The 11,660-nt window shown below is 40.5% G+C and overlaps 1 protein-coding gene across 1 annotated transcript; it reads left to right on the forward strand.

Annotated features, from left to right (window-relative positions):
- Positions 1 to 799: 799 nt before the first annotated feature.
- On the forward strand, positions 800 to 10,542 carry LOC124270275 (DBH-like monooxygenase protein 1). Its single transcript, XM_046705317.1, has 9 exons — positions 800 to 921; positions 3,483 to 3,684; positions 4,176 to 4,311; positions 5,348 to 5,446; positions 5,731 to 5,913; positions 6,259 to 6,416; positions 7,161 to 7,404; positions 8,836 to 8,932; positions 9,129 to 10,542. Exons 1-9 carry the CDS (start codon positions 884 to 886, stop codon positions 9,682 to 9,684), a joined length of 1,713 nt encoding a protein of 570 aa, XP_046561273.1. The 5' UTR covers positions 800 to 883; the 3' UTR covers positions 9,685 to 10,542.
- Positions 10,543 to 11,660: the final 1,118 nt, after the last annotated feature.

Raw genomic sequence — 11,660 nt, forward strand, 5'->3', positions numbered from 1 at the left:
TCGCTGACTTGGTTGACACATGTCATCGGTTTCCAATTTCGCAGATCGATGCTCATGCTGTTGCTCACTGGATTGTCTGGTCCAGACTCGATTAATTTCAGACCACCGCCATATAGCTGGAATATTGCTGGGTGCGGCGTAAAACTAAACCCACTCATCACTGTATGAGCGGAAGAAATCTTAACTCGAATGTCTGAGCCAGTGACTGATCTCTGACATACATTTTCCCACAAAACATATATATGTTTATTTCTTGAAGTAAGCCCACAGAACATAGGCTAATGACAATGTCTACATACTGATTGGAAACAACACTTAAAAAAGAATTATACGTGGACAGCAGGTTTGTGATGAATGCTGTTTAAATACAGAAAAATAAAGAATGATAAATGTGCGCATTTACATTCAGAGGACATCAATTCAATAAATTTACTGTATCGAGGATTAGAATGATATTTATGCTTCTTAGATGTTTATAGGCACCACATACAAGCGAAAGGTGATATTCAATTGAAATTCCAAAACGTAGACATTAGGTACACAAGTCTGTCTTCTTGTTCTATGTGTAGATGTCGTCCTTTCTCAATCACGAAAAAGCATGTGACTACCTAAAAGTTGTTACACAATCTGAGGGGGAAATATAGGGTAAACGTAATACCAAGACTTTCGCAATGTCGTATTAGTCAGAGCCAATGTGACATCACGGAACAAAAGCGTCTCTCTCCGCTTGAAATACCTCTTGTCTGAGTCCCAATACTCACGAGAGAGTGTTTCCGAGTTGTGGCCTGTGTGTTCGTGTCACGTGATGTTTGCCAGACCTAATTCACGGGGCTGTAGTTATCTACAACGAGATCCGTGTGTGCAAGGGGTACAGGTGGGTTGAATGTGTGTCAATTCTTACACTGGCACAGCCATGAGCGGGTGAGTGTTGCTTTATCCCTGTCACCGCTGCAAATGTCGGTATAGATTAATAACTCCCACGGTTCCAACACAGCAAACTTTTATTCTGTGTTTTATCTGTGTACACTGTTTTCTGCTACTTCTGCTGTTGCCGGTTGAAAAACCGTATTGCAACACTGAACACTATGTATGTATGTATGTATGTATGTATGTATGTATGTATGTATGTATGTATGTATGTATGTATGTATGTATGTATGTATGTATGTATGTATGTATGTATGTATGTATGTATGTGTATGTATGTATGTTGATATGTATGTTGATATGTATGTTGATATGTATGTTGATATGTATGTTGATATGTATGTATGTATGTGTGTGTGTATGTATGTTGATGTGTGTATGTGTGATATGGATGTTGATATGGATGTTGATATGGATGTTGATATGTATGTTGATGTATGTATGTATGTATGTATGTATGTTGTATGTATGTATGTATGTGTATGTTGATATGTATGTTGTATGTATGTATGTTGATATGTATGTTGATATGTATGTTGATATGTATGTTGATATGTATGTTGATATGTTGGTATGTGTGTATGTATTGCTGTTGGAGTGCCTCAAGGTTCAGTACTGGGCCCTCTACTTTTGAGCGACCATACATCCAGTCGATTGGAGATATTTTGAGGAGCCACTGTCTACATATCCAACGGTACAGAAGACCGGTTTTTCTGAAGGATGGTTCTAAATGAAGAAAACCACTTGTTCAAGTTCTGTAATAATCTTCAAAAAGCCATTTATACAAGTATGAAAGGTTAGGTGTTTTTCCTGATAATATTCCAGCCCAGTATGTTACCATACGTGTGTCTCCTTGTATATGCAGAGCTGTTCTGTCAAGCTCGCCATATGTCAAAAAACAGGTCGTGCATATTCACTGAACCGCATCAGACAGAGTGGAGTCCAAACATTGAAACCTGCATAGCTGATATGAGGGTATGGATGACCCTTAATTACCTCAAAACAGAATTTCTGACTCAAAATTAAAAACAGCAGCTACAAAAAAGCCCCATCATCACTCACTGTCAATATCGGTGATATTGCATCACCTGCTTGTACAAGAAATGTGTCATCACCTGCCTGTGACAGAAATGTGCCATCACCTGCCTGTGCCAGAAATATGCCATCACCTTCCTGTGCCAGATATCAAGGAGTTACACCGCAGAGTAACATGCCCATGGAGCAACACGTAAATCAAGTGTCAAGCGCTTAATGTTTCTCCAAATTCACAAGTCATAAGTCAAATACCATATCTTCTCAATACAGATCTGTCAAGTTGACAAACTGTCACTGACTTGGTTGATGCATGTCATCGTATCCCAAATGCGTAGATCGATGCTGATGATGTCAATCACAGGATTGTCTGGTCACGATTCGATTATTTACTGACCGCCGCCATATAACTTCACAATAGCTAACCAACAAACAGACCTAAAACTTTCCTTTCATGAAAGGGAAACCCAGATGATATATCTGAGTTTAATGGTCTGTAAATGTAGCCTGTAAACCTACACAATAATTATGGTTTAACATGTGAAACCCGTTCTAATTTGACAAGCCGTCAGGTAATTGCTGCGCTATTTATACCCAACTTGGCTGAAGGAGGATACTTGCGAAAAACTTGAGCTGAATAGTGTGTACACGCTAGAAGGACAGACACGACTTGCATATGCGAGCCATATGTACAAATATCAGGTATGGCAGCGTATTACTGCCACATTGCTACCATCTAGGTAGGACCCGTGAAGATCCGGGTTACAGCTGGTGTTCAACAACCCATGCTTGTCGTATGAGGCGACTAACAGGGTCGGGTAGTCAGGCTTGCTGATATGGTTGACACATGTCATCGTATCCCAGCTGAGTACATCGATGTTCACACTGTTGATCACTAGATTGTCTGGTCCAGACACGCTTATATACAGACCACCCCCATATAAATGAAATATTGCTGAGTGCGTCGTTAAACAAGAAATAAACCAAATCGTAGTTTAACCATTTACACCGTGAGGATTCCAGCTATGCCGGCCATAATAGGGAACATAACGATTTACCACGTCAGTGTTGATTTGCTCATTGCATCAACCACCAGTTTACCTGATCATTGTCAAAACACAAAATAGCTGGTTTATTGTCAAGTGCGACGGTAAACAGCAAACCCCAAACTAAAAAAACAAAAACAAATTTAACTGAAGGAATGCTTAATTCTGATACGACCCACACATGAACTGTTTGTTCCACCCTGTATGTCCAGTGTTTGAATATCCTATAGTAGTAACGTAGTGAGCAAAGACACCATGAACCTTTAGCAAACATCATTCGTGAGCATCAAGGTCTCCATATATATCTGAGACTCCATATAGAGTTATCGCCATGATCTTTACAAATATCGCAACGTCTATCTATCTATCTATCTATCTATCTATCTATCTGTCTATCTGTCTATCTATCTATCGGGTTTTTTTATTTTACTTTTTTTATTTGCCTACCAATACAATGCCACACTCGTGTTTCCGCAGGGCACTGACAATTTCCCTGCTGCTTCTGGGGGCGTGTGGTGTGTCGGGTTATGGAGAATACCGGAAGCGCCTTCCGAATGGCGAACGGGTCCCTCATCCCTGTCGGGCCAACTTCTACTGGCATGGCGTGGGTCACATCAACGCTCTTGGTGGAGGAAACCGAAACGACTTTGGCAAAGACTTCGCTTCTCAAGGTCACATGGTATATATATTTAATATTTATCTATTTTGTGAGACAGTTGTCATAATATCTCCATATCCGTGATGGGATTCAAGGGAGTGAGTGAATTTAGTTATACGGCGCTTTTAGCAATATTACCAGCAATATCACGGCGGGAAGCAAACCAGAAATGGGCTTCCCACATTCCACATATGTGGGGAATCAGTAGGGTACGTTTGTGGTTAAAGCCTTCGCTCGTCACGCCAAAGACCTGGGTTCGATTCCTCACATGGATACAATGTATGAATCCCCTTAAACCACTTGAGCAAAAGGTTCATATCCTTATTTCGCAACGCATTTTAAGACAGATCTATCCTATTTAAAACGTCTCAGCAAAATATCCAAATCCTTATGTGGTAACACACAAGACTAGGGTTCTGTGTCTAAGAAAACTTTATTCGTCTCTTGACCATCAGTCGCAAAATGTACTTTGAAGCATATTTCTGTTCACAATGGTTTATATTCGGTTTAAGTGGACACAAGAATTGTGCCGTTTAGATTCTGATGGTGACGGTATGACCAACGGTCAAGAGCTTGGTGACCCGAACTGCGTGTGGACTGCAGACAGTGGTAACCTCCCGTCACGGACAACCGACATTACTCACCCAGGTATGCAATAGAAATCACATTGATTTCATCCGTGTTGATATGCAGTTGGTGATTCTGGGAACATAGGTTACAACTGCTCTCTGCTTTCCAAGATATATTTATGGATTAAACTTCAATCTTTATAATTTCCCTCACGACGTTTCGAGAGACCATTCCAGGTCCCTTCATCAGGTGACCTTGAATGGTCTCGAAACGTCGTGAGGGAAATTATAAAGAAGTTTAATCCATAAAAATATCTTGGACATCAATGTACAACTTCTAAATGCCACTGAAAGACATCATAATACTCTCGGCTAAGTGGATCATTAAGTACCCAATCAGTGGTCAAAATTATTTACAAGTGCCCAGGTTCCCGTGATAAGGCGATAATATTACTGAGGCATAGAAAAGACAGTTTCACTGCCATCAGTCCTGTATGGAATCCTAGAAGGGACATTATCGCGTTGTCGCATTGTCGCGCATTTTAATGCTTATTTTACATACGAGGAGACAAATCGACAACGCGGCATATTTTGACCTTGAAATATGCTCAGTATGTCGCATAGTCGCCCTATGGTTGAATTAAATATATTCTTCAAACAGCGCAAAAGGCCAACATGTCGCGTGGTCGCTTGTACTTTGGTTAATTTTGACACTTTTTGCCCTTTTCTGTAAGCGCGACAACGTGGCATTGTCCCTTCTAGGATTCCATAGTCCTGATCTGTTTTACCAGGTAAAACTATCTCTCAGGGAACTATTTTGTAGTCTTTTAGAATATATCTCCTCCCTTAGATGCGCCAGGATCCGCTTATCATCGCTGCAAATCTCGTTTTCGAACAATGATAAATACAACTATTGAATCTTTTTCGCAAGAATTTGGTGACTTTGAACAATAAGTACCTTTTAAATCGCTTCAAGTTACTATGATCATCAAATCTACATTACTATTAGCTGAGGACTGAATAACACCCCAAAATAGAACTCATCATCTGTGCATGTGCACACGTTCATATAATACCAGTTTGGTTTATGCAGAACGACCTTCTATATATTCCAGGTGTGTGTGACCCTTTTGACTCCCCTGCCTGTCAAGCGAAGAATGCGTGGGTTTCGTGTAAAGGGTCAGAACTGGAGTGCGATGCTCTCAACGCACCAGGTAAATCGTTCAGTTCAATTCCCGAATGTATGTGCAATGCTTTCATCGTTGACACGTTGTCATGATTTAAGTGTGAAACAAAAGGGTATGTTGTATATCTGGACCCGCCAGGTAAGTATGCTTAGTCATTCATTCATTCATTCATTCATTCATTCATTCATTCATTCATTCATTCATTCATTCATTCATTCAGCCTTCAAAGATATGATGAACCTCACTCACTCTAATACCTACCCAAATAATGCACATAGTGTTGTTCTTAAGTCGTCATCTCACCTTCACAGATGTGAGGAACTTCACGATCCGTTTCCCCGAAACCGACGTGCCCGCCGAGGACACCACCTACATCTGCATGATCTTCGACGTCCCCTCTGACCAGGACTACCACTACATTGGAAGCAAGCCTCTCATCGACAACGACAACGTCATGCATCACGTCGTAGTCTACGGCTGCTCTGACACATCAGGTGAGTCGAATCAGCCTTCAATTGAAACCAAATCCACGCAGTGTATGCTATGCAGTGATGGTTATAAAAAACACAACATAGGAACATTTTCTTTATGATTTGCAATGTCTGGGGATTCAGGTAAAGAATAGTGGCCGTAAGTGGCGACATTAGAGATAGGATGGTCAAGGTCGGTAACGTCGTTATATTGTTTCATCGTTCTCCAACGTTGCTCATAATATCAACCATTGGGTCCTGATGCTGAGTGTGGCTCTGAGTGAAACAACAAAGGTACAGAAATATTACCTTCCTAGAATTCCTTAAAAATGGTGACCTGTATATATCTATATATATCTTTGTTTGCAGAGGAACTACCAACGGAACCATACAAATGTGGCATGGATGCTGGAAAGGGATGCACAGCAGCTCTCGGAAGCTGGACAGTTGGGTCTCCTGGAGAATGCCTTAATGATAACTTTGGACTAGTTTTTGGAAAATCAAAATACACTCGGATTGCTCTGGAGGTACTAGTGACCAAATTTCTTTCACTATATATGAGGTAGCCTAGTGGTTAAAGCGTTCTCCCGTCACACAAAAGACCCGGGATCGATTCCCACATGGGTACAATGTGTGAAGCCCATTTCTGGTGTCCTCCAGCCGTGATATTGCCGGAATATTGCTTAAAGCGGCGTAAAACCCAACTCACTCACTCACACTCTTTCATATACACTGTTGCTTATTTAAAGCTGCACACAGCGTATTCTGTGCCATACAAATAAGCAGTTCACACAGGCTCCATTACGATCTTTGTGTGCATTTTGAATGAATCAAACTAAGAGAGGATAAACCTTTCACACACTTCCAGTGATATATAGAACATATACATTTTCCCAAAAGGGAGGTTCAAATTAATGGCGTTTCATTGTATTTTCATGTGGATTGTAATAATCAAGAAATATCTAATGTCGAGCAAGATACGCTGTAGAATTAATAGCTCTGGTGGATTGTGGTTTTTTCCAACAGTGCCAATTACAATTCTAACGCGTGCAACGATATCAACCCATCACATCACAAGCTCTTTCCAACCTTGCCAACAACTATACAAACGCATGCACCGATACCAAGAAATCAACAGTTCTTTCAAACTTTGCCAACAACTTTCCGAACCCGTGAAACCATACCAACCCAGCACATCTTAGTTTTCCTCCCAGTGTTAACGGCAACGCCCTTCGCCACTGTGTGTTATATTCATTTTCACTCTTTTTCAGTTTCACTGGAACAACCCGAACGAAGTGTCAGGCTGGAAGGACAGTTCAGGAATGACGATCTTTTACACCCCCAACTTACGAAAGAATAATGGCTCACTCATGTCACTCGGACAGATGAACCTAGCAATCCCCCCTGGACAATCAGAGGTCACGTTCAGAGGAGAATGTACATCTGAATGCACACGAAAACTTATGACAGAGCCCATCTATGTCCCAATGGCTGGGAATCATATGCATTATTTAGGTAAGTAATGTACATCTGAATGCTTGGTTGGTTGGTTGTTTAACACCGCACTCAGCAGTATTCGGGTGCTCAGACTCGCTGGCTTGCTTTGTGACATGGTATAGTATCCCAATTGCGTAGATCGATACTCATGCTGTTGATCACTGGATTGGCTGATCTAAACTCGATTATTTACAGTCCGCCGCCATATAGCTGGAATATTGCTGCGTTCGGCGTAAAACAACAAACCAAACCCACTTAGCCCCTCTGGATTAATGTGCTAGATTATGACATCGCTGCATTCAGCCTAATCGGATAACTTAAATCAGGAAAATCTTTCAGAATGAAATTACAACCCGCATGTCAAGCGACAAGTACGTCACGCATTGTCATGTAAAATACCTGTACAAAGTTTCAATGCACGGGCCCTGAATTATAAAAGGGGTTCATGCCTTAAGGCAGATATGTAATATCGGATGCGATTTTCTGGTAAAACACAACTGAAACATTAAAGGAATGTAAAGACTGTGTATAAATTTATTCTTTCGATCATAAACTCACAAAGATGCAATAGATACTTGACCACTCACCCAAAAGATATCTGAAGCTGTCCGGCGGTCTCATAAGGGCACGCCAACATGTGAATAAAGACACCCTTGTGAATATCTTCCTAAACAGTCCCTTTAAAGTGAAATTAAAATCATATAGAGTCATGAATCCACACATTTTCATTTGGAGAGTAGGACGTGACATGTTATATTTGGAATTACACTTTCTCCGTAAAGCACAGATTCTAGTAATTTCTGCTCCCAGAACTGGTGAGGTCATATCATCCGCTGTTACCACAGATAGCTAAGTACACTGGCTGACAAGACTATCTACAACACATCGGCTGTTACTATCACTCGTGAGTTAATTAACTGAACGCTCTATTGGCCAACTAACTAGTTAACTAACTAGCTAACAGACAAACAAACAACGAACGAACGAACGAACGAACGAACGAACGAACGAACGAACGAACGAACGAACGAATAATCCACAGAGTTCACTGTATCCACCGCTAAATAAAGTTAGCAAGTATAAAGCACAACTGTGACAATTTACATAGAACTCACATAAAAAGCTGTACACTTTCCTTTTTAACTATTCTCAAGCTGATTTTGCCACACAGAAAAAACTGAAAGAAAAATGTTGATCACTATTTAAGCAATATCAGGGCGTGCCTCCACAGTGTGGGGCAAAAACCAACGTACAAGGACGTACATACATACCACGTGGGTGAAACGTACGAAACTGGTTATCATAAAAGACTAGAGCTTAAAGCTAAAAGGCGTCTTCATATATCAAGCGCTCAGGCACCGTGACTTGGTTTATGGTATGCTATCATTAGGAGTGTTGCCGCTTACAAACTGTTATGTTTAGTAAAAGGTAAATGTTTTATCTTCACAGGCAGATCAGCGTCCGTAGAACTGAGGCGAAATGGACAAAGGGTCCAATATCTTACCAATGAACCTGAGTTCAACTATGACAATCCTCGCTACTTCAAGTAAGAACCTCCTTACTAACTTTGAGAATCACGTCTTGAAATGATCTGCATAAACCAAGCGAGCGAGTGAGTTTAGATTTACTCCGCTTTTGGCAGTATTGTAGCAATATCACGCCAGGAGACACCAGAAATCAGCTTCTAACTGAACTCACTCACTCACTCACATATTGTAATACCCTCATTCTATATATTACAGATATGACGATCCAGTTGAGATTCTTCCTGGAGATAGCTTAGTGACCACCTGCACTTACCAGTCGACGTATAAGAATAAATGGGTATTCTACGGCGATGGAACATCAGATGAAATGTGCTTTGGCTTCCTTTGGTACTACCCAGAACATGCTCTGAAGCATGGCGTGTGTGTGTCGTGGAAGAGCATCAATTTGTGTGTGGGTGAGAGCCTCATTGAGGAGAACTGCAACGTCTGGGAATTTTTATTTGAATCCGATCCTGAGTCGAAGGCGCTCTCAAACGCCTTACGAGACAACTGTAATCTCCTGGCCAATATATGCTCTCCCGAATGCAAGATGGCGGCAATGGACATCCTGAAACACCCTTGCTTAAGTGGAGGCGATATCTCAGACTATGTCAGAAATCTCATGCGACAATCCAAACAAGGGCTGGAGTTCCTCGGCATGATGACAATATGTGATGTGAATAAGAATGACTTTACCTATCCCCACACTGGTGGCGCAGGAGCCCTTATGGCCTCCCTGGCCTTGATCTTCCTCGCGGTGATCATGGCTTAGATTCATAAGACACGTTGAGGTTTTAATCCTTTCCAAACCTGTGACCTCGACAAAGTTTTTGCTTTTTTATAATTTAGTCTTTTTTAAAATGTCAGCTTGCATTTAAAGTCAGATATAGTACTATTCTCGGTGTATGGCAGTGTCAATGAAAATACCCCGGAAACAAAGTATTCTTATATGTGCTCAAAGCATATCCCTGAGTGACGTGGATGAGGCGCTATAACAGTACTCTTATTATTATTCAAGATATTCCGAATAATGGACACTTGCTGTTTGGAAAGTCTTAGTCAAGACCAACTATTTCTTATTATACGTTTGGATTGGCAGTTTTTGGAGGCGAAAAAAACTTCTGAAATGCATGATGATATATTTGAAATGTATGTACATGTAAATATTAGCAAATCAGTGTCTCACATGATGCTTTTAAGTTTAGTGATTGTAATCGAGGTTTAAATCAACAAAGATTCTATTTTGCATTATATTGATAATAATTGTTTGATCCATCATCATTCCTAATTCACTGTACATGCATACAATAGATGTATCAAGCACTTATACACATCACACACACACACACATATATATAAATATATATATTCATATATTTGTGTGTGAACATAAACATACTGTTCAGTTACAAAATGAGTGAACAGGGAATCTTAGATGTCATATCTACACATAGTACTATTTACACCTATTCTGATGTATCCTTCTTTCTGTACTGTCGGTGACGTAACCTGGAGGTTAAGGCGTCGGTTTGTCTTGCTTCGAGTCTTACATGGTTGTAATATTTGAAACTCGACTACCCCAATCGCGCGCGCGCACGCGCGCGCACACACACACGCACACGCACACGCACACGCACACACATACACACGCACACACGCACACGCACACACACACACACACACACATTTCTGATGTCCCCCGCCGTAATATTGCTGGAACATTGCTAAAACGACGACGACTACAACTACCTATTCCAAATGTTTCATCCATACGTCTTTGTTTTTCGGTTCTTTTGAATAAATGTACATATTTTTTATATACCATCCATCAAAGTTTAGACTCAGTGAAAGCATTCACTATATGTTATGTATATATATGTGGTTACATCGAAGATAAATTTCTCCCCTAACTTGGGGGAACCAACTGCAAACCTTATGAGGATCATGCATCAAATTGCTGAAAAGCATGTGTAAATATCGTGCATGTGAACAGCTGCGTTTTGGTGTAAAGTTTTGTTAAGAATTCGCCCATTTTCACCGAGTTTCATCATTTACTGAACTCATGACAATAATCTTTTCAACGTTACGAACTTGTTTACAATACATCAGTTCATGTGTAAACAGTACCTTTAAACAGTATGGAATATTTTACAAAGTCTGGTTTATAACAGTTGACTGAAATTAGTGGCTACATTTACACTAGTGAGTCTAAACTTTTGATGGGTTGTATATTATTAAGCAATTCCTTTGCACACTTTGAATAAAGAATGTTAACGCACATGGTCTATATTTTCTTGACAGTTTGCCATTCTCTACTCCAGAGTCGTCCTATTGCCACACTCAGCAATAGTTCAGTAATACAGATTAACCATCAACGTGATGAACGTCTGTGAATGATGACACCCACTCAACAAACGGACTGCTCATGATGAGGGACTATGAGGTAGCTTAATGGCGATGTTGAAACAAGCAGCGAGCCATGCCATCATGTTTTTTTAAGGTGTGCTTTTTGTGCCAAGGAAGGGCATCGAACAAGTTGTTTGGCAGTCTCTGTAAATTCATTGCACAATCGACATTCCATGCAAATATTTTCATTTAGTGAATCTAAATGAAAATATTTGCATGAAATGTCGATTGTGCAATGAAATTTAAAACCAGCTGACTTACGACAAGTATGGGTTGCTCAAGACCAATTCTACCGCGGATCTTAAAGGGTCTCGTGAAGTTTTAGAATAACAAGAACTTAAT

Source organism: Haliotis rubra, unplaced genomic scaffold (assembly GCF_003918875.1).
Source record: "Haliotis rubra isolate DU_JTF1 unplaced genomic scaffold, ASM391887v1 Scf150, whole genome shotgun sequence".
In the NCBI taxonomy this organism is placed as follows: domain Eukaryota; kingdom Metazoa; phylum Mollusca; class Gastropoda; order Lepetellida; family Haliotidae; genus Haliotis; species Haliotis rubra.

What these genes read in the sequence shown, in the direction of transcription:
- LOC124270275 (XM_046705317.1), top strand. Translation starts at nt 884, where the DNA reads ATGTGTGTCAATTCTTACACTGGCACAGCCATGAGCGG. An exon ending in CGGCTGCTCTGACACATCAG is followed by an intron (nt 5,914 to 6,258) that starts GTGAGTCGAATC and finishes CTTTGTTTGCAG; the next exon opens with AGGAACTACCAACGGAACCA. An exon ending in ACACTCGGATTGCTCTGGAG is followed by an intron (nt 6,417 to 7,160) that starts GTACTAGTGACC and finishes ACTCTTTTTCAG; the next exon opens with TTTCACTGGAACAACCCGAA.